The 23163-nt window shown below is 29.7% G+C and overlaps 1 protein-coding gene across 1 annotated transcript in view; it reads left to right on the forward strand.

Moving 5' to 3' along the window:
* Window positions 1-23163, forward strand: part of Si (sucrase-isomaltase) — a 77474-nt gene that overhangs the window by 47882 nt on the left and 6429 nt on the right. Inside the window, exons 29-45 of the mRNA XM_048814371.1 lie at window positions 402-498; window positions 592-704; window positions 790-915; window positions 2333-2461; window positions 3277-3387; window positions 5026-5088; window positions 5396-5512; window positions 7099-7186; window positions 8258-8396; window positions 12864-12997; window positions 13918-13952; window positions 14046-14162; window positions 14532-14680; window positions 15859-15943; window positions 16035-16088; window positions 16687-16811; window positions 23043-23131. Coding sequence (XP_048670328.1) covers window positions 402-498; window positions 592-704; window positions 790-915; window positions 2333-2461; window positions 3277-3387; window positions 5026-5088; window positions 5396-5512; window positions 7099-7186; window positions 8258-8396; window positions 12864-12997; window positions 13918-13952; window positions 14046-14162; window positions 14532-14680; window positions 15859-15943; window positions 16035-16088; window positions 16687-16811; window positions 23043-23131 — 1771 coding nt within the window. The remainder of the gene's footprint in view (window positions 1-401; window positions 499-591; window positions 705-789; window positions 916-2332; window positions 2462-3276; window positions 3388-5025; window positions 5089-5395; window positions 5513-7098; window positions 7187-8257; window positions 8397-12863; window positions 12998-13917; window positions 13953-14045; window positions 14163-14531; window positions 14681-15858; window positions 15944-16034; window positions 16089-16686; window positions 16812-23042; window positions 23132-23163) is intronic.

The following is a 23163-nucleotide window of genomic DNA, read 5'->3' on the forward strand; positions in this document are numbered from 1 at the left end:
AACTTTATTTTTTACAAACTCATTTTCTTGAAAGTTTGATTAATTTCATCACTTCTAGGGCATTTTTTTATGCAAAAATTATTGCTAATTTATAAATAAAATATCACCTCTGGAAAGAAATTCAATTATTCTAATATCAACAGCATTCTACATCATTATAAGACATAAGTTTTTTATGGGTGCTACATGTATGCATATGAATATGTATGCTTTCTCTAAAGCAGTAATAGTTCAAAGAATAGGGAAATTGTTTTCTAAGAGAAATGTTTATTTAATTAAATCATAAGTTTTGTGAAACAAGAACATTGAATTCCAAGGTTCAATCTTATAATGAATTTTAAAATAGCATTGATTAAATTCATGTTATTAAGTATGTATTATGCTTTTTTAAAAAATTTCAGTATAAATTTAATTCCTATGGATTTCATCCCTATTATATGGCTCTGGAAGATGAAGGCAATGCCCATGGAGTTCTCTTACTCAACAGCAATGCAATGGGTAAAACAATTGTTGGATTTCTCCTAAAGTTTGTGTGACTTTTTAATAAATTAATATCATAGATAAAAATGGGATATTATTTTGGATTTCCAGATGTTACCTTTCAGCCAACTCCTGCTCTAACCTACCGGATAATTGGAGGGATCTTGGATTTCTACATGTTTTTGGGTCCAACTCCAGAAGTTGCCACAAAGCAATACCATGAAGTATGATTTTGTATTTATTTTAGAAAACGTTTTATCATATTACAAAGTAATTCTCTCAGTTCACCCATGCAATTTTCTTTTAAAGGTAATTGGCCAACCAGTCATGCCACCTTATTGGGCTTTAGGATTCCAACTGTGTCGTTATGGGTACAGAAATACGTCAGAGATTGAGGAATTATATGATGCAATGGTGGCTGCTGGTGTCCCCTATGTATGTATACCAATTTTCAAGACACTATTAAATGTAAAATGTATAAATTTTATGTGTATTATAATAATTATAACAGTGGGATAAAAAAATTAAGCACTTCACCTACATGCTTTAAAACATTTTAAGCATTTGGTAATAATTCTTAATTTTTATGTAGTACCTTATGAATTGAATATGAGATTTTAATAATAATAATATCTTTATCAGATTGATAAAGGAGAAGGTATGATACCATTTTTTCTTATTCCTCCTCAATTCTATGACCTTATGTTGTATTACTCAATTCTCCATGCACCGGGTTTGATTGCATAGATAGAAGAATTTCATGTTTTCTCTTTTGTTAGAGTGAGTAGCTGGGTGATTTTAGCTTTGTAATAGATAAAATTCATATGTTACAGAATGTGAGGCTTTGTAAAATACACTCTTCCCTCAATATTTGGAAAATTAAATATTGTACAGTATCAGTCTCTATAATTGTATTTTTAGCAAGGTTATGGAATCCCAGGGATATTCCTGATAACATTTAAATATTGAAATGTAGAAGGCTGATTATATAGGAGCTAATTTTGAGAATAATTATGAAGGACATCATTATAAGACACTGTACTTACAGTAGAATCCAATGCTACTATGGACATTATTGTAGGGAAATCAATTCTATAGTTTGATTATACAGAAATATGCAAATGATAATTCATCATAAAATAAGGGTTTTCAACATTATCCTTCTCAGTGATATTTTTTTAACAACCAGGAGAAATCAAGTTCATGTCAATTAACAAAATAACTAACAAATTAGGTATTTAGGGTAAGATCAAAGATTCCATGACAAAATTAAAATGGTTTTATTTAAATGTGTTTGTAAATACTTCTCTGTAAACAATATGGATGTTTATTTAAGCTGGGCTATTATTTAAAAATAAGGGGGTTATAATATTTGACAAATTGGTGTCCCTTTTTATTTACCAATTTTAGAATTATTTGAAATTATTCAATGTTACTTTTACAGTTCCCAGAAAGAGTTCAACATTTGTTTAAGTGTATACTCTATGAAATTCTAGTTTTTCATTTAACATAGTTTCATACTACCATAAAGACTTTTACTTTTTTGTTTTTCTATTTCCTTTGGAAATTACATAAAAACATACTGATTTAGAATTTTTATTTCCAAATCAAATATATTAAATGAACTTTGAAAAAATAGAATATGCATATAAACTTGTTCTTAGACTATTTTACATCTTTACATGCCATTTTTATTTCTTGAGCATTGCATTCCGTGATTAATCCTCTTTAGTATTAACTGAGGAAGGACTAAAGCTTTCATACTGCTGTAACTTTCAAAAGTATGATGGATTATAATATATTCACAGTTGTGTATTTCTTACCCCATTGCTACTATTCTCATATATTTCAGGATGTTCAATATACAGACATTAATTACATGGAAAGGCAACTAGACTTCACAATTGGTGAAAACTTCCATGACCTTCCTCAATTTGTTGACAGAATAAGAGGAGAAGGAATGAGATACATTATCATCCTGGTTGGTATTTATTTTTATCTGAATCTTATTATCTTAGTTTAATTAATTCTCCCAAAATAAGAGTAGGAAAGATATTTCAAAATAAAAAAAAGTATTTAACTTTGGTTTTCACTAAAATCTAAAGCTTTCTTCCTTCAGCACTTCATTGTATTGACACAGACTACACAAACTACCATGTACTTTCAGGTAAAGCCTTAGAGATACAAGTCGAAGGCACACTGTTTCTAGTTAGCATCCACTCTACAAACTGGCATAAATTTATAGAATCTTTAAAAAATGTGGTAGATTTTTCTGTGATTATACTATTTTCAAAAAATTTTCTGGGATTGCTTCTGAAGCTTTTCACATTTAAAATGCCATCAGCTTAGTAATACTGTAGTATTTTATCAATGTCTTATAGGGAACAGGCTAAGGATCCAGGAATCTCCACCAGAGAAACAAAAGCAAGACAAAAAGTACTTTTTGCTTGACAAATTACTAATGGACATTCAAAAATTCTGAGGAGTGGGGCTGGGGTTGTGGCACAGCACTAGAGTGCTCATCTAGTGCATGTGAGGCGCTGGGATCGATCCTCAGCAACACATAAAAGTAAATATATAAAATGAAGGTATTGTGTTAAAAAAAAAAAGTTCTGAGAAGTTTTCTTCTGAGTAATTTAGAGGACAATCTAGTTACAGCACTGATGATTTTACCCTTTGTCCATGGAGAGCACAGTCTTATTCCAATATAATAATGGGAGAATATAATATTTCACAGTGACCTTCCAGGTAGCTATACTTTTATTCCACATTCATGTTATTTATGTTTAATTTTAGGATCCAGCAATTTCAGGAAATGAAACAAAGCCCTACCCTCCATTTGAAAGAGGAATGGAAAAAGATGTCTTTGTCAAATGGCCTAATACCAGTGACATTTGTTGGGCAAAGGTACTAAATATGTTGAAATAGAATGATTATGAAAATGCTATTCCATTAAAATCTTCCATTTACATATTAAAGGCATATTCAGAAAAACAGATAAACAAAAAATATAAGGGTTTAATATATGCATTCTTGAGTTCAACCCAATTCATTAGACACAAAGAGTACATATAATTCATAAGACCAAATCCCAGGCTTATTTTTAAATTGTTATTTCATTATATTTCTTGTTATATTTTGTATTTTATTGTGGAACTACCATGATTAGAAAGGCTGTCCATTATTCTATGCTGAAAGAGCCACTTCAATGTGAGTACTTCTCTTAGAAAATATCTTATTAATAAAATTAAAGCTGTATTAAACAGCTATGCTTATGTTACTAATTTGATCAATGAATATTGTTTGCTCAATTTTTTGTAAATGAAAATATACATATGTGAGTATATTAATATTTTAGAGAAAATTTAATTTGGTTTTCCTATAAATCATGAAAAAAAATCTGATAATAATATCTACATTAATAAGACCCACAAAAACCCATGATGGGAAACATAATTCTTCTAGGTCTTGGAATAAAACTAAGATATTAGTGATAAAGATAGCGAGGTGGGACAAAAGGAGGGGAAAGTCTACACATCAATCAATTGTATTAATCAACATTAATTGCTAGGTTTTGATAACTATATATGGTTATAGAATATATTAACATCAGGGAAAGCTAGATAAAGGAAGTACATGAAACCTAGATACATTTTTGCAGTTTTTCTGTAAGTCTAAAAATATTCAAAAATAAAAAGGTAAAAACAAAATATAGATGAAATATTATAATAAAATTAATGAATAATAATAAAATATTAAGAAACTTGCAAGTACATAGTTTGATATATTGGCCATCAAGGAAGATCTTTTCTACCTTCTTCTACCCTCCTGTTTATTGCTTTAGAGCACTATTCCTTAGAAGTATCTAATCTTTTTTAAATAACTATGTTTTTGAGGGGGAAGTATTTACATTTTTTATATGGAGCATTCTAGATTCTTCAACATTCAAATTCCTAGAGCTTTCAGCATGATTGAATTTAGGGACTGTCATGTATTTCTTAATAGAGAAGGAGAAAACATTGGTAGACAGTGAGGCAGGGGAGATGAGACAAAAGGAGGTAAAGATTAAGTATCAATTGAAAATTAATAGGATTACTCAACTCTGCCCGACATTATTAAATCACATCATCAGTTCTTTTCAAGTAAAAAAAAAAAATACTGTTTTTAGTTTTCAATTCTGGAATAATTCTAGAAATAGTTCCAATATCACATTAAATCAAGGTTGGTGTATGCTTTTCATATTATTTCTTAACCAGAACAATTGCTTACACGTGTTTTTTTCTAAATCACTAAGTATCACAGAAGTTGACATCTCTTTCTTAATGTTTATCATTAGGATAGACTAATATGGAAACAGGAATAGTTTGCAAGATATAAATTTAAGAAAGAAAACCCTACAAACTGAAGAAAATAATTGAATGGCGTGCATATGGGAATCTTGAGAACAATATGCTTCTAATGATAACATTTTTTCTGTGCATCACAAATAATACATTCTTTCTGTGCCTCATAACCATTATACTGAACAATTCTTCTCCCTTATAGGTTTGGCCAGATTTGCCCAATGTAACTATAGATGAGTCAATTACTGAAGATGAAGCTGTTAATGTAAGTTTTATGTTGATTAATTACATAACCAAAAGAAATCCAGAATTTGGACTTAATGATGATTTTGATCCATAATTAAATTTGAATATATTCCTCCCTCTCCACATATGTTGCAATCTCCTTTAACCACCTGCAACTGCTTGTGTCATTTGAAAAAAATTGCATACGTTTATGTAATTAAAGTTGAGATCTGATTTCCTTCATATTACTCATAGCATGACTTGTGGATTGGGCATACATTTTTGATTCAGACATTTATGAATTCCATATGAATTTCTACATGTGAATCTGAATTTTGGTTTTGCAGGCTTCCAGAGCTCATGTAGCTTTTCCAGATTTCCTCAGGAACTCCACAGCAGAGTGGTGGACAAGGGAAATTTTAGATTTCTACAATGACCAGATGAAGTTTGATGGCTTGTGGATTGTGAGTAAGCTTTAAACAATTTATCTTTTCAGTTATTTATTGTGGAGTAATTATACAAATCTCTCTGACACTTTAATAATGTCAACAAAACACTTTTTGTGAAAATTTACTCACTCACATTTTCTCCTATGGGACTTTCTTAATCAAAGGACTACTAAAATACAGTTTTACATAATTCAATATATGTCTAAGGAAGTTATTTATAGGACTTTTCCAACTTGAGCAAAGAACCAAAATAACCTGTTTTTCTAACTATTAATAAATATATATAAACATTTATTTTTATTTAATGTACTAATAATTCTCAACCTCAACTGTCAGTGTTAAGAAATAATAATTCATATATAATAAAATAATTTTTGTAGCAACACTGTTTTTTATACAATTTCCTTACTTTATATGAAACTTAAAAATCTTACTGCTAATATTTTCAGCAATCTAATTTTAGATAAAAAAAAAGATTTACTTTACTACAAGTAAATATTTAATACAAGAGATTATACATTGTTGAGGGCCACAGACAAGTCAAGATGGCGCCTGGCACTTTGCCAGGAAGAGTGATTTGAGAAGTAACGCCAGGGAGCCATTAAGATGATGGAGATTCCTTAATGACTGACTGCTGTATCTAGATGGTGTTAATTAAGTTAAGCTGTGTGTAATTACTAATTGATGTATCTAGATGATGTTAATTGAAACAAGCTGTGTATAATTAGTTAGGTATAAATACCTCTGCTGTCCTACAATAAAGCGGCTCCTGCTGTATCAACCTTCACAAGTTGCTTGTCATCCCCCGAGACTGCAGCAATACATAATGTTTCTCTTGATACCTGGAAGTGACATTTCTTACTTTGTTGGGTTATCCACATGAGTATATTAAATTTATTTTTTAAAGACAGCTTTATAGAAGTTTTGCTGTGTGTCTACCTGAAGGATATAAAATTATATAAAGCATTTTTTTAAAGTAATGGAAACAGATATACTTTATATACAAATTTATAAAGTAAAAGAAATTCTAAGTATATCCCTGAAGATAATATGATCCAGGGAAAAAGACTTGTTTTCAGATGGAGAAAATCACCTTTAAATAATAGCTAATTCTTATATTAAGATTATGGTCCATTTGTATGTGGTTACAGAGACTCAGATATGTGTTCAACAGAGATATTCATTGAACTTTTCTATATCTTTAAATTACATCTTGTGGTTCTAAAAGTGAAAGTGGTTTATATTAGGCTCAATGCAGCAGTGTAAGGGAAGGAGGGGGTAAGACAGATACTATAATAGTTTAATTTATGTCTTGGAAATATAAAAATCAGTTTACTTTTATGCATATAATACACAATACTGGGGAAATATGACATTTATGTTTCTCAAAAGGAGTCTTATATCATAAAAAAGTTAGGAAACATTGAGCTAAACTAAATTTCTCAGTGTCATTGAGAAGCTTTATAATTTTATTTTTTAGAATACTAAGTAAGTCTAAGAGTTCAAAACTTTTTTAAGTTTACTTGCTCTGTAATATTGTTCTTTTCAGAATATATATTCTAAATTTATTTTTTAAATCTTTTTAAATCACTCTCTTTAAGGATATGAATGAACCATCAAGTTTTGTACATGGAACAACTACCAATCAATGCAGAAATAAAGATCTAAATTATCCACCTTATTTTCCAGGTACAATATTATTATTTTTTACTAAGCAGTTTATGTATACCTTAGGATGCAGAAAACAGAATCCATATCCTTATTTTTCACTGCCCACCCACAGCCTGCAACTTACCTTTACCCATTACTAAAATGTTTAACACTATTTTGAAAAAAAAAATCCAAGATATGTGTTTTATTTATATGAACATGACTCTTAAATTGTTTGAAATTTTTACTTTGGACATAATTCTTAAATTGTGTGAAATTTTTACTTTGGTTTTCTTAAGAATCATTCCAGATGTAAAAAATTTAAATAATCTTTGAAATGAAGAATAGAAATACTTAAATATTTTTTTAAACTAGAGATAAATGGAAAAGTATTATTTCTCTGTTCCTGTTCTAGTTTAATACATATAAAGTGACTGCAAAAGTCTGAAAAAAGACAACGTATTCTGAGAAAATATGGATCAAAAGTACAATTTCATTTGTGCAGCACTTTACTACAGTCTTTTATATTACTGAATATATTTTTAATAAAACTTTATTTTATCAGCATTTTCCACAAAAGTTCCTCAAAAATAGTAGCCATTAGGAGTGAACTTACTTTTTATATTTTTATTAATTCATATAACTCACTTATCATTACAGTTTATTCATTTAAAATTAGCATAAAGCATGCATATTGTTAAATGATCAATAATTATTTTAAAATGATTAATTTTTTGCCAAAAGAATATATAAGTGGATATTTTGTTATTATTTGATAGAATAATTTCTGATGTTCTGTGTCACAATAAGATGAATATAATTAACAACAATGTATTTTATACTTCAAAATACTAAAGAGAGGAATTTAAATGTACTCACCATAGGAAATGATAAAAATTTAAGGTGATGGATATGTTAATTAACCTGAGTTGATCACTACTCAATACACACATTAATCAAAACACCACATTATACTTTATAAATATATATAATGCTGTGTCAATCAGACATTCAATTAAAACATTAAAAATAAAATGTGTATAGTTCTGAGCCAAATATTTTAATACTGGACCCTATAACATATTAACTTTTTTCATTAATTTTCCTCAGAACTTACAAAAAGAACAGAGGGATTACATTTTAGAACTATGTGCATGGAAACTGAACAAATTCTTAGTGATGGATCACCAGTTTTACATTATGATGTTCACAATCTATATGGATGGTCACAAATGAAACCTACATATGAGTAAGCAATGTTTGTTATTATTCTGTCTCTTTTTATCTCTTTTTAAATCTTTCAGATCTTAACATTAATGCTACCTACTTTAATAGTTTTGGGGACTATCTGTGGTAGTCCTTTCCTTCCCAATTATTCTATGTAACTTATTTCTTTCTTGATAAAACTCAGATAAAATGTGTTTCTATGTATGTATACACATATCTACCTATATACCTCTCTACTATCATCTCTGTTGCCATTGCTTTTAACTTTCAACTTGTTCCTTAAAGAATTCTAGACTATTTTAATTTTGTTTCCCCACCATAAACCTAGCACAATGCCTACAAATAGAAGGTTCTCAAAAAATAGTGTTGAATGAATAAATGAGTAAATAACATAATTTAATGACACTAACCATAACATTAAATCTTGGTTAAATTTATTTAAATCCATTATTAGCAAACTAGACATATCTTACTGATTTTTAACATCTAAGTTTTAATGCTTACATGACTCATCTGCAATTTTAAAAAACTTCTATGCAGGATCAATAAATTTACAATTCTCTGAGTATCAAGTCTCTATTAACCCTGTTCAATAAAACTTCCTCAGATTGATAGAAATGTTTTAGATTTCTGGGTACCCATTGTGGTATCCACTATTCATGTTTGGCTGTTGAGCAATGTGACTAGTGTTACTAAGGAACAGAATTTTTAAGTTTACTTAAATTTCATTAAATAATACTTAATAAAATGTAAAATAATAGGTGCCTCGTAGTCACCATATTAGAAGACAGTATAGCTATGGGTTACTGGCTCTTGACTACACATTTTAGCCACCTGGAGATTTTTAACAAATAATGATTTATTTAATCTCTTCTATAGTCAAAGCACCTATATTTTAACAAGTCCCAAGATGATTCTAATGGGCATCAGCTTTGAAAATAACTATTCTAGTATATGATTGATGTTAGTAAAAGAATAAAAAATATTTTGAATTTAAAAGTATGAATAAAATCACTCACTTGGTAATACCTGCTTGCCTCACTTACCCACTACATTCCCAAATAAAGTCTCTAAGTTAAATTAAGAGTGAACAAACTGGTTTCAAAATGCCCTTTTACTGGAAAAAATGTTACTTTCATTAGCCCTACTGACACAATTACTATCAACCAACATCACTTTAGTTGAAACTATAGATATTTAAAAAATTAAGAATTGATTGATGATCTCCTTAGCAAAAATTATGAATTTAATATGAAAATATGCAGTTTAAGATAAATCAAAAAACATTTTTCTATATTAAGGATAGTAAATTAAACTTCTCCAATATATTACATTGTCTAGTATGATTTCTGACATATTCTGTATGCTTAGGAAATTTAAATGACTATATCATTATCCCTCTAGGACTATCAAAATTGTGTAAAAATGTTCAAGGTAGAAGTAGGTAAATTTCTAAGTAGTTCATACATGAAGATAGTAAGAAAAATCCAGTTTGGTTTTTGTTTGTTTTTTATAGGAAAAGACTTGTGTAGGTAAAAAGAACCATCAGATGTTACCTTTTCACTGTTTTGGAAGTTCTTTTGGTTAAACTTTTAAATTATTAGTTGTTACTCACCTAAGCAGATACTGAACACATCTCTGAGCACATAATTTTCTTAATATTATAGTTGAGTTGAAAATGACTTAAAAATATAAGGAATGAATCCATAAAAAAATTTCACATTATTTTCTCAATAAAGGAAGTTTTAAATTTGTACATGATAGAACTCAGAGAAATTTTTTAGCATGAAACATACTTATTAACAAATTTCAAAACTAAAATTTCAAAACAAAATCTTATGATCTAATAATGCTGAATGTTTGATAAGAATACAGCAAGTTTCTATTTTTAATGGATTCTAAATATATAATACTAATTATTAATATTTTTAAAAAATAATCCAAAAAGCCAATAAAGTATCTTAATTCCAAAGAGAATTTTTGATTTATAAAATTGAAGAAACAATCCATAATAATTTTCTTTTCTCTGAGTGACCCTAGCTTATATTCTAAAAGAACTTAATAGCACTCAATAATGAATGCTTGGAGTATATGTATAAATTAATTCAATTAATAATTAAAAACAATAGTCAAGTGATTAATTTGATATTATTAACTCTAGAAATCATGATTCTAACAGATGTAAGATATTTATTGTTGAAAGCTTCAAAATATATTTAAATTTTTCAATTTAATGTTTGCTTAACATCTCCAATTTTTTGTAATATATGTATAGTTTTCTAAAAGTCATTATTTTTCTTTTAGAACAAATTTTTCTCTAATAATTGAAAGTATTTTTACAGTTTTACTAATGCTTTTTAAAAATGTGCTAAAATATGCATTAACAAACCATAACAAAAATACATGTATAACAGAATTAAAATTCTTTCTATAGGCTGAAATTATTTCTATTCAATTGATAAGAATACAAATTATGGTGTGGTTGAAAACTTATTCTTGAAAAATTAATAAAGCTTTTTTGCTTGTGACTAAATTATTCTTAATGTTGGAACACTGTTGGGAATAATTAAAATATATTTATAGTGATGGGAATGGATGTCTTTAAAAGTATCAAGTGACTTTTCAAATAAATATTTTATATTACATGTTACAAAGAGATTTGTCTAGTGTAAGAGTCTAGATTTCCTTTAGGAGATAATTATTGTGACAACTTTTAAAGTAGAATCCTTCTTAATCGGTTATTTGAGAAGGAATTTATTCAGTTATTAATTTAAAGTGGCATTAGATAATTTTTTTTTTGCCAAAGTAATACATTCAGCAGATATAAGAGAAGAAATTCTTCAGGAAAATGTATTCCTTGCATGTGAATACATTAAAGAATTTGGAAAATCCTTCCCTTATATAAATTTCTTTACATTAGTTAAATGAAATAAAATTTGGGGGGGGGATTAAGTAACTCAGAACATATATTTCATCTGGAAATTTAGTTTGATTATATATTGTTCTTTAAATATATATATATATATATATATATATATATATATATATACACACACACACAAACACACACACACAATTATCTCCTATTAAATGCCAACAAACATATATATAAATAATACAAATATTAATTTTCCTAAACTGGACCCATTTTATTTGTTATACGAAGATAAAGCAATGAAAATGGTTCCCTTATATCATCTACTTAAACTGGGACATAACATTTGTATCAGTAAATATTATGATATTGTGTCTTTTATCAAAAGATACCTCATATATCATCTCATGTCTGTTTAATATATTTTGAGTTTCCTGTACTTTTGGTATAATAAATTTATTAATTCAAAAATTTCTTGAGCTACCTCTACATGGCAAATGCTATAGTAAGTGCAAGAGATACTAAAGCATAATGCTTGCCAGCAGAAATTTCAGTTTCATTCAAGAAGTGTTATGTACAAACAAATCATAACAAATACTGTGATCCATGCTGTGACAATCAAATTATTCAATACTGATGACAAAATTAGTCTATGATAAAATTTGTTTAATTAGGTATTTGAGGTATATTCTCCTGAAATATTTCTGTGGCTTTTACTGAAAAACTGATTTTTGAGTAATACAGTATAATATTTATTTAAACTAATTTGAGAGTGAATTGTTTCCTATTTTCATACTTTTGTAATGAAATGTTCTACATTTACAGCTGAAAAAAGGGCAAACATGCAGATAATGAAAAATAGTGCTTTATTCTTAAATTTAAACTGTTTTAAAATGCATGCTGTTAAAAGTCCCTCTCTGAAGACTGAGGAGGGGAGAAAAGAAAAATCAATATTAACTCATTTGTACTCATTTTATTGATTAGACAGATTCTATGCTTAAAATTGGAAGGAATTTTTTTTAACCTATTAAAACCTTGCTCTCTTTCAACTACCCTCTAAAACAGAACATTTTAGCAGGGATTCTCTGCAGAGTAATTTGTATATTGAAAAACTATGATTGAGAAGAGTGGGAGTTTTTCAATAATTAGAGCCTAGAAATTTATTAAAAATAACACATTGAAATAGAATAAAAGTGTTCTGTTTAAGTAAATAGTGGATTTAGGTATTAGTTAATTTTCTTTCACAGAAAAAATATACAAAGTCCACTGAATATCTGCATTTCAATATTGTAAATGTTGGAAGGGAAGAAACCACTGACTGGGGCTCAGTGTTAGAGAATTTGCATTGCATGCATAAGGCCTTGGTTTTGATCCCCAGCAACTGCCCTCCCCACCCTGCTCACTACCATACTAAAAAAAACAAAACAAAACAAAAGTCCTTCATACCTGTGAGGATTTCACCGTAGAGTGAGAGAAAGCTAAGATTTAGTTGTAGTAGAAGACAACATAAACTTCATAACTCAATACATATATTCCATAAAGTTCTCATAAATAAAAATGTTTGAAGAAAATGCCTTATGATAACAATTAAAATCTTTTTTTCCTTTGTATTAGTGCAGTGCAGAAGACCACTGGTAAAAGAGGGATTGTTATTTCACGTTCCACGTATCCTACTGGTGGAAGATGGGGGGGACACTGGCTTGGAGACAACTATGCACAATGGGACAATTTGGACAAATCCATCATAGGTATGAGCTAATCTGCATCTTTATCTTTTTGTTTTTAATTGTGTTCACCTTTGATGGTGATAATTCATAGACTTTTCAAATCCTTAGGATTATGCTTTTGGCATCAAATGTGATGACACAGAGCATCATGAAAGGGCAGTAGTCCAAGAAACAGAATCAAGTTTGCTATGTAGAAATTAATGACACCAGGTAGCTTATTTTGAGAAAATAAATTTCATCCTTTTTGGTCTTAGTTTCTTGGTTGAAAAGGCAGGAGCTGGGAAAGAGTATCTAGAACTAATAAAGAAATGGGTTGAACTGCTAGATTCTAGGCATAAGAACCACTGAAAGATGCTCAAGAATGAAATATGTCAAACTAAATTTTGAAAGAAAATTTGAACAATATTCAGATATCTGGTAAATTGGACATTATCATTGTATGTTTCTTCACTAATCATAGATTCAAGGAAACAGTGTTTAGAAATATTTCTTGAACAAATATCTGGGGAAACATATGTGTTCTATTTTGTTTCAGTGATCACTTCTTAGAGATTTTATTTAATAAAGATAATTCATTTTATTTTAATGGATGAAACTTACAGTGAAATAATTGCAGAAACATCCTTTTTAATTTAAAAAATGAAACTGGAAACTTTAAAAAATCAAAACCACTAATATTTTCTTTTTTCTCTATAATGTCTTCATAAAAGATTTGTACTCTGAATGTCCTTGCAAATATGGAAGTTCATAATGTCCATTTCTAAACATCATTTGTATTACATAGTCAAAAAAGCAAGAATATTATAAGAATGAAAAATATATTTATAATCTGAAAAAGATTCATTTAACTGGAGACTGACATTAAAGAGTGTCTTCATTAATATGAGGAAAATATTAAAACATAAAAATAATTTTCTAAGATTTATTCTCCTAATTTTTAGGTATGATGGAATTTAGTCTCTTTGGAATATCATATGTAAGTAGATCTATTCTCTTATTTTCAAAAGCTGAAAATATTTTAAAAAACACCAACTATTCAAAATAAATTATATATAACAATATCTTTTAGATTGGAGCAGACATCTGTGGTTTCTTCAACAATTCTGAATATCATCTCTGTGCCCGCTGGATGCAACTTGGAGCATTTTATCCATACTCAAGAAATCACAACATTGCATTTACTAGAGTATGTTCTTATCACATTCACTTCCAATTCTTTTCTTTAGTGAACCTTAGAATTTTGAATAGAATGACAGTCATTAATTGACAACATATTTGTTGTCACCTATTAAAATGTGAATTACTCTTTGTGTATGTTCCTCTAAACTATGTTCCTCTAAAATAAATCAAGTGTAATTTTAATTTGCACTTTTCTTATTTAAATATGAATATTATGCCATATCCCTTTATTATATAAGATAAAAATATTGCATAAGATTTTGGGGAGAAAGTGAATTAATGTAATTTTCTACTTTTATTGTTCAAATGTATATTTGAATATTTTGATTTAAACAGAGATAAGGAATCATGATGGTTTCACTTTGCTTTGTTTCAGAGACAAGATCCTGTTTCTTGGAATGAAACTTTTGCTGCAATGTCAAAGAGTATTCTAGAAATTAGATATACTTTATTGCCCTATTTTTATACACAAATGCATGAAGTTCATGTTCATGGTGGCACTGTTATCCGACCCCTTTTGCATGAGTAAGTGTAAAATTTGTTTTTTTCCTACTACAAAGAGATAACTTTAATTTAATTTAATGAATAATCTTATAGGAAACTTTTTTGCTGTTATGTTAATCAGGCATTTTGGGTTAATAAAACATTTTTATAAATACATCTACTAATAGAGTAGTATGAGTCAGAAATAAATGAAACACGTAAATTATTTTGGTTTTAAAATAACTACTGTATAATGGGCATTATTCTAAATGTTTTGCATGCAGAATTACATTGCATATATTCAGAATTTCTTGGAGAAAAGTAGCGATTTAATTAATTGAGTTTTAATGCATATAATTAAGTCCACCAAATATGCCTGACTAAATAGCATACCAATTCTTCCAGGAGATATACTGACTGGGTACCCTAGAATACCTTAAACATTCTCCTAAGAAATATGTTTTAGATTTACCCCTTAAACCTCAATTTGATATATGACAAATCTTGAAAAATTCTTTTTCATCATAGAGCATTGTTGCAAACATTTTTGCTTGTTCTAATTTTTAAGGCAAATTCTGATTCTTAATGTGAATATTACAAAAAAAAACCAAACACAATCCAATGAGGAATGCAATAGAAGTGTTAACAATTAATAAGGGCTATTCTCAGCATGTAAGATAGACCCTGTATTTTATGGCCATTTATATCTCAAAGGCAGATATCCACTGAGACATAAAAGAATCTTTAAGAATTTTAAAACACTTTGAGAGAGCTCTAGTGTAAGTAGGATACACAAATTTTGATTTAAATTGAGATAAGGAATCATGGGGGTTTCAAAATTTCCAAGTCACCATCTTTACAGCCCAAGTTTGTTTTATGGTTCTTTACCAGGGTGTTATCAATGTTGCTTCCTATTTTTTATTATATTCTAGGAAAAGTTAATATTTCTACCTGTGAGACTTCTCCTCCAAGGTGGTTTCTCATCTGGTTGGTCTTACATTCCATCACATTTTCTGCATTATGTAAGGATATTTAGTGATAGTTGAGATAACTTTGAATTCCAATTGTTGGAATTATCTCTAATGTTTTTATACTTTGTTTTTCATTTTAATCCACTAAAGTCTGCTGTAAAAAACATGATTTGAATAAACATTTCATGGTATTCAGTAGAGATAAGATAATTTCACTTACTTTAATTACTTGTAATTATTTTTGTCAAGGTTCTTTGAGGAAAAGCCAACTTGGGATATATACAAGCAATTCTTGTGGGGTCCAGCATTTTTGGTCACCCCTGTGTTGGATCCTGTAAGTTCCACCACATGTTTTGTTTAAAAAAAATTTTTTTTTAATTAATTTTATATGTTTTTAATGATTATATCTTTACTTTAAATTCCAGGATGACACTGTAGAAGGCTATATCCCTAATGCTCGGTGGTTTAACTACTATACTGTAAGTATTTAAAAACTCAGGGGAATTGACTAAAGATATGCATAGAGTTGCATTGATGTAACCAATGAAGTGTGTTCACTTTCTTCTTTAAAAGAATAACATTTGTCTTGCTAACTATATCTGAATCAAATTAACACACAGTGAAGGAGGGTAAATTTTTTCTGCTCTAATTTGTTAAGTAGTCATTGATTTCTTTCTGCAAATAAACATGAAAATTGAACATTACTTGAAGTAAGGTCTTGTCCTTCATTGGTTATGATAAACAATCATTAAAGGTAATGAGATCCTTCCAGGGATCATGTACATGGAAAGTCAGAAATAGCTTTTGTGACCTTTCAGAATTCATATGTGTTCTGCACATAAGCTTCACAAAAACAAATAGCTATAAATTACTTTCAGAGTTATTATAGAGGACCCTATTTAACTAAGAACTATGGGTATGCTTTAAACAACATGATTCCTTGAATAAACAGTTTTGTTAATTTTTAAACTGGAAAGCATATCATTTTGGTTTATAAATGTATGCCCTCAAGTACAAAACTGCTGATGATCTATTTCTTATTTCTCTTGTTATTCTTTTCATCTCTTTCATTTCCAGGGTGAAGATATAGGTTTCAGAGGAAAAAATAGTACATTTCCAACTGACTGGGATAAAATAAATCTACATGTTAGAGGTGGTTACATCCTACCATGCCAAGAGCCTGCTCAAAACACATTTTATAGGTAAGTTAACTGTTTTCAGGGCTCTGATTATGTTTTGTGATATATCCTGCTAGAAATGTCTGGAAAGGTCTAAGATTTTTCTCTGACCTGCAAGCTAATAAGTTTGCCTGCCATGGTGATGGGGATACTGAGTCAGGAATATCTTTATTAATGATAGCATAGCAAGAAACAGAAAACTTCACATTAACATAAATTTTCCTTGATTGTCAAGTCCCATTCTGGATGACATAAAGTAGACCATACAAATGCTATACATGCATCAGGTTTGTGTCACAGCTGAAGAACCCCAAGTTTAAGGGAGTCTAATGTTTTATTATGGGCTATAAGCAAACCCATCCATCCTTCAAAAAAATAAAAAATTAAAGATCAATAATTTTAAAGTACCAGTATACAGTTAAAATAATAATATCTTCTAATTAAACATGAATAAATCTGACAATTCAGACTAAGTATATTTCTATATACATACTTGAAAATACTGTATTTTTCTTTAAAATGTTTTCCCATGCTCTCTTTTTAAGGTATTTAATTTATTTTATATTTTCTTATTGGTGCATTATAATTGTATATAATGGTGGAAATCATGCCATATTCATACATGCACATAACAATTTGATCAATCCCTTTCCCCATCACATTCCCTTTTCTTATATTTCTGCCTATCCCTGATCCACTTGCACTACTCTACTGATCCTGCACCTCCTCCTCCTATTATTATGATGATGATGATGATTATTATTATTATTATTTAGTGCATTATAATTATAGTCATACATGAACATAGCATAGTAGGGTAGATTTCGTGCCTCAGAACTCTCCATTCCTTCCCGTCTTCCCTTCGTCTCAATCCCCTTATTTCTACTCTATTGATCTCCCTTCTACTTCATGAAATCAATTTTTATTCCTTTTTAAAATTCTCTCCAGCTTCCATATGTGAGTGAATACTTTTGACTCTTAACTTTCTGAGTCTATCTTTTTTCACTTAGCAAGGTATTCTGCAGTTCTACCCACTCAGCAGCAAATGAGATTTTTTTTTATGGCTAAATAAAACTCCATTGTGTATATATAACACATTTTCTTTACCCATTCATCTGTTAAAGGTGCTGGGGAAACTGGGTATCCATTTATATAAGAATAAAACAAGATCATCTGTTTAAGAGCACCTACACTCATTCCATAACTTGGCTACTTTTAATTGTGCAGCTATAAATATTGTTTATATATCACTATAATATGTTTACATTATTTATTGATTTTTCAAATAAATTTCAAGGAATGAGGTAGGGGGTCATATAGTGATTCCATTCCTACTGTCGCCATATGCTTTCTAAAATGGTTGTATTAATTTCCAGTCCCACCAAACAATGTTTAAGTGGTTGTATTAATTACAGTCTCACCACATGCTTACAGCAATCATTATTATTTGTATTCCTAATGATTGCCATTCTAAATGAAGTGAGATGAAATCTCAGTGTATTTTTGATCTGCTTTTCCCTGATTGCCAAGGATATTGAATATTTTATTTAAATATCTGTTGTCCATTTGTATTTCTTCTTTTGATAAATGTCTATTTCAATCATTTGTCTATTTGTTTATTAGGTTGTTTTTCTGGTGTTATATTTTTGAGTTCTGTATATTGTACATTAATCCCCTGTCAGAATAGTTATAGGCAAAGATTTTTCCTCATTCTGTAGGCTGTCTCTTTATGCTATTAAATATTTCCTTTGCTGTGTAGATATTTTTTAATTTGATGCCATTCCACTTATTGATTATTGGTTTTATTTCTTGAAATTTAGGATTCTCATTAAGGAAGTCAGTGCCTGTATCATATGTTAGAATGTTGACTTTATTATTATTATTTTTGAGCAGTTGCAGAGTTTAGTCTACTTCTTAGGTCTTTGACCTACTTTGAGTTGATTTTTGATTTTTTTTTTTTTGAGGGTAAGAGAGATGATCTAGTTTTATTCTTCTATAAATGGATACCCAGTTTTCCCAGCACCTTCTGTTAAGAAGGCTATATTTTCTCCAAAGTTTGGAGAAAACTTGGTGTAGAATAGATGAATTTTTCCATGTGGGTTTGTCTCTGTGTCTTCTACTTCCATTCCACTCATCTTCATGTCTGTTTTCATACTAATATGACAATGTGATTTTTACTTTAGTTCCACATTATAATTTTAGATTAGGTTTTGTGATACCTCCAATATCAATCTTTCTGTTGAAGACTGCTTTGGCTATGCTGGGTCTTTTATCCTTTCATATGAATGTTAGTAATGTTTGTTCTAGTTCTGTGAAGAATGTCATTAGTATTTTGATGGGTATTGGGTAACATTTGTAGATTACTCTTGGAAGTATCATCTTTTGAACAATATTATTTGTGTCTATCCCAAGAATAGACACAAATGGCATCTTTCCACCTTCTGAGGTTTTCTTCAGTTTCTTTCTTCAGTGTTTTTTAATTTTCATCATAGCCATCTTTTACTACCTTGGGTATATTTTTTACAGTTTTTTTCTTTAATATTACTATGAATGGAATAGTTTTCCTGATTTCTTTCTCATTATTGATGCACAGGAAATTGATTGTTATCCCAAAACAGATAATTCGATTTCTTCTTTTCCTATTTGTAACCTTTTAATTTCCTTCTCTTGCCTAAATTGCTTTGGCTATAGCTTCGAGTACTGTATTGAATAATATTATATGGTTTTTTCAGTTTATTTTTTTTTTATCAAGAATGGGTGCAAGATACAGTTGAAGAGTTTTTCTGAAACTATTTAAATGATCATGTGATTTTGTCCATAATTTTACTTATTTGATGAATTACGTTTATTGATTTGCATATGTTGAACCAACTTTGCATTCTTAGAATAAAACCTCCTTGATTATGGTATACAGTCCAGAGGATCATTAGGGTCTATTTTGAAAACATATTCAAATAAATTTGAAAATCTAAAATATATTGACAAATTTCTGGACTATCTGAATTACAACCAAGAGAATATAAAAAGACCTAAACTGACCAATATCAAGCAAGGAGATTGAGGCAATAATAAAAACTTTCCCACACAGAAAAGCATAGAACCCTGATAAATTCTCAGCTGATTAACCAATTAAAGAAAAACTAATGATAATCTTCCTCAAATTAGTGCATGAAGTAAAAAATAAGGGAACACTCCCAAATTCATTCTATGGAGCTAGTATCACCCTGACACCAAAACCAGACAAGGGCATATCAAGGAAAGAAAAATTCAGATCCATTCTTGATGAACACAGATACAAAAATACTCAATAAAATACCAACAATTTACATTTAAATATACATTATTGTATATCATGACTAATGCTGTTTGCTTTTTAAATTCTTTTAAACAACAGTTCACAAGAAAAGCTGTGAGTTTTTATGTGAGATATTTAGAAATGCAAGAAACTTATGGAAAATTGTCTTTCAATGAAATATCTAATTTTAAAGTAAGAAAACTTATCAAACTAAAATACAAATTAAAACTTTATGCCCCTTGTATATAATATGTAGAAGAATTAATAAATCTTTTCTTTTGAATGACTGTCTTAGCTAGGTCCTCATCTTTTACTGTACATGTAGAAAGAACTATCATTTGCTTCCTGAAAGCATGAAGTTTTAAAAGTCTTTAGAGATTAATTTTAGGTTTTCACAGCAAAATTATGTGGAATGTCAGAGATTTCCCACATACCTCCCACTATCATAGCCTCTCCTATTATCAACATCCCTCACCAAAGTGCTACATTTGTTATAATTTATGAACCCATATGAACACGTCATTATCATCCAGTGTCCATTGTTTATATTAGGTTTCTCTCTTGGTGTTTTATCTAAATCTGTGGATTTTACAAGGTATGAACCATTACAGTATCATACTGAATAATATCAGTGCCCTGAAAATCCTTTGCATCCCACCTACTTATTCCCTCCAACACAAAATTTCCACTGACATTTTTACTCCCCTCATAGTTTTACCTTCTCCAGAATGACATATCGTTAGAATCACATCAAATAGCTCTTTAGATTGACTTCTTTCACTTAGTAGTACACATTTAATATTTTGCATATCTTTCTTGACTCTATATCTCATTTCATTTTAGCACTAAATAATATCCCATACCATGAATGTTTTAATGAACTTTAAGTCAACTTTGTTTGGAAAACTTCTCTTTCTTTTACATCTATTTTTTTTCCTGTCTCTGCCTCATTTTATCTGCCCTGCAATATATTTTTCAGACTCATGGAAATGTAGATATCCATTGAAAATATCACTATTCAAATTTCTAAGTTCCCTGCTCTCTAAAGGCAAGGAGACCTGCCTTTGATGTATTTATTTATTTATTTTTTTGGTACCAGGAATTGAACTCAGGGACACTCCACCCACTGAGCTACATCCCCAGCCCTATTTTGTATTTTATTTTTACAAATAGGGTCTCACTGACTTGCTTAGCACCTCACTTTTGCTGAGGCTGGCTTTGAACTCGCAATCCTCCTTCCTCAGCCTCCTGAACTGCTGGGATTACAGGCATGCACCACTGAGCCCAACCGGAGACCTACCTTTTAGTGGCTTTACCCCACATAATGATGAGTTGAGGGACAACACAGAAACTCATTATCACCATGAATTGATCATCATCTAGCCATGATAACTTTTTTTTTTTTCCGAGAGGTCCTCCTCCCTATTATCCTTGTCTTTTTTTTTTCACCATCTGTCCATTACACCAAGAACATAGGATGATTCTGTCTCATGAGACTGACATAAGAATCAATTTCTTGTACCATAATAATTTTTATTCCCAAGACCTATAGACCTGGCTTAGACATTCAGATTATGGAGGACTCTGTTCCTGTCTCTCTTCTCTTTTCATACTCAAAACACTTTCTTGGTGACCTATGTACTGACAGGCCATATCTCCTGGAACCACCTAACTTTTTTTCTGTCAATATCCTGTTCTGACATTATTTGAAAAAAGAGAAAAATGATAAGTGAGGTTTCCATGGATACCATTCATAATTTCTGCATAGAAGATTCTTTACTTTTCCTATAAAAGAGGTCAGGTTCTATGTCTCTGTCTCTCTTTTTAATCTATGTGCATGGATTAAAAAGGGAATGTAGTAAATTTGATATAAGATTTAGGAATACACCCAGGGTACAATGAAGCTTATGGAGTTTTTAATCTCAAGTTTTAACATGGGTTGAGAAATTGTGGGTTGAATCAGATTTTTGATATTTAAAAAACACAGTTCTCTGTTAAACTAGTGCCTATTAACTGAAACAGACACATTCACACACACACACACACACACATTAATGCTGAGGAATGTTAACATCTTTTAACTAAAAAATATGTCATTACTGAGAAGACTTGAAGACTTGAGCTTTAATCACAGATATTTTAGCAGACTCCCATGACAATATATCCTTCAACATTTGTGACTGGAAAAGGTAGATATCTAAAAATAATTTGCCTGAGAAATCCTTTCTTAATAATATGAGACTTTCAAACCCAGTTACTTTCCATAAATTGCTGTTGAATGAGCACAGGCACAGGTATTTAGTTCATAGTTAGGCCTCACCTTGGGAGGTGTTGTCTATTACATAGATAGAACTTGCCAGTTATTCTACATTCTTATTAATATTTTTTCAATGATAATTGAATGATTTATATATGGAAACATGAAGAAGGCTTAAGTCATAGAAGACTTAAGTAATATAGTAATGCTTAATGGCCAATGACAGGATTAGAGAGAGAAAAATAAATTTATCAATGAACTTTATATGGTTGTAATTACTATAAATAAGGCTACTCTTGATAATTTAGAGTAGATGTTATTATATGCTAGTGCTGGGCATAGTAGTGCACACCTATAGTGTCATGGCACATGCCTGTAGTGCCAGTGACATGGGAGGCTGAGGCAGGAGGATTGCAAGTTCAGTCCAGCCTCAGCAACTTAGTGAAGTCCTAAGCAACTTAGGAAGAACCTGTCTCAAAAAAAAGACATGCATGATATTTTGTATTAAATATGATGAATTTTATGTTTTAATATTTGTAACATTTTAAAGAGAAAAATTCTTTAATTTTCTTTGTCTAAATAATTTGCATTCTCCTTAATTGCTATTCTATTTGTGCTCTTTTGGATACTTTTATGGATGCCACATCATATAAAATGCACTATTCTGCTAGTATGGGTAAAATTATATATTTCTTTTTTGCAGTCGAAAAAATTACATGAAGCTCATTGTTGCTGCAGATGATAATCAGATGGCACAAGGATCTCTATTTTGGGATGATGGAGATACTATAAGTGAGTGTTCCATTTAGTAGATAAATGTAATT

The sequence above is a fragment of the Marmota marmota genome, unplaced genomic scaffold (genome assembly GCF_001458135.2).
Source record: "Marmota marmota marmota unplaced genomic scaffold, marMar, whole genome shotgun sequence".
Classification (NCBI taxonomy): Eukaryota; Metazoa; Chordata; class Mammalia; order Rodentia; family Sciuridae; genus Marmota; species Marmota marmota.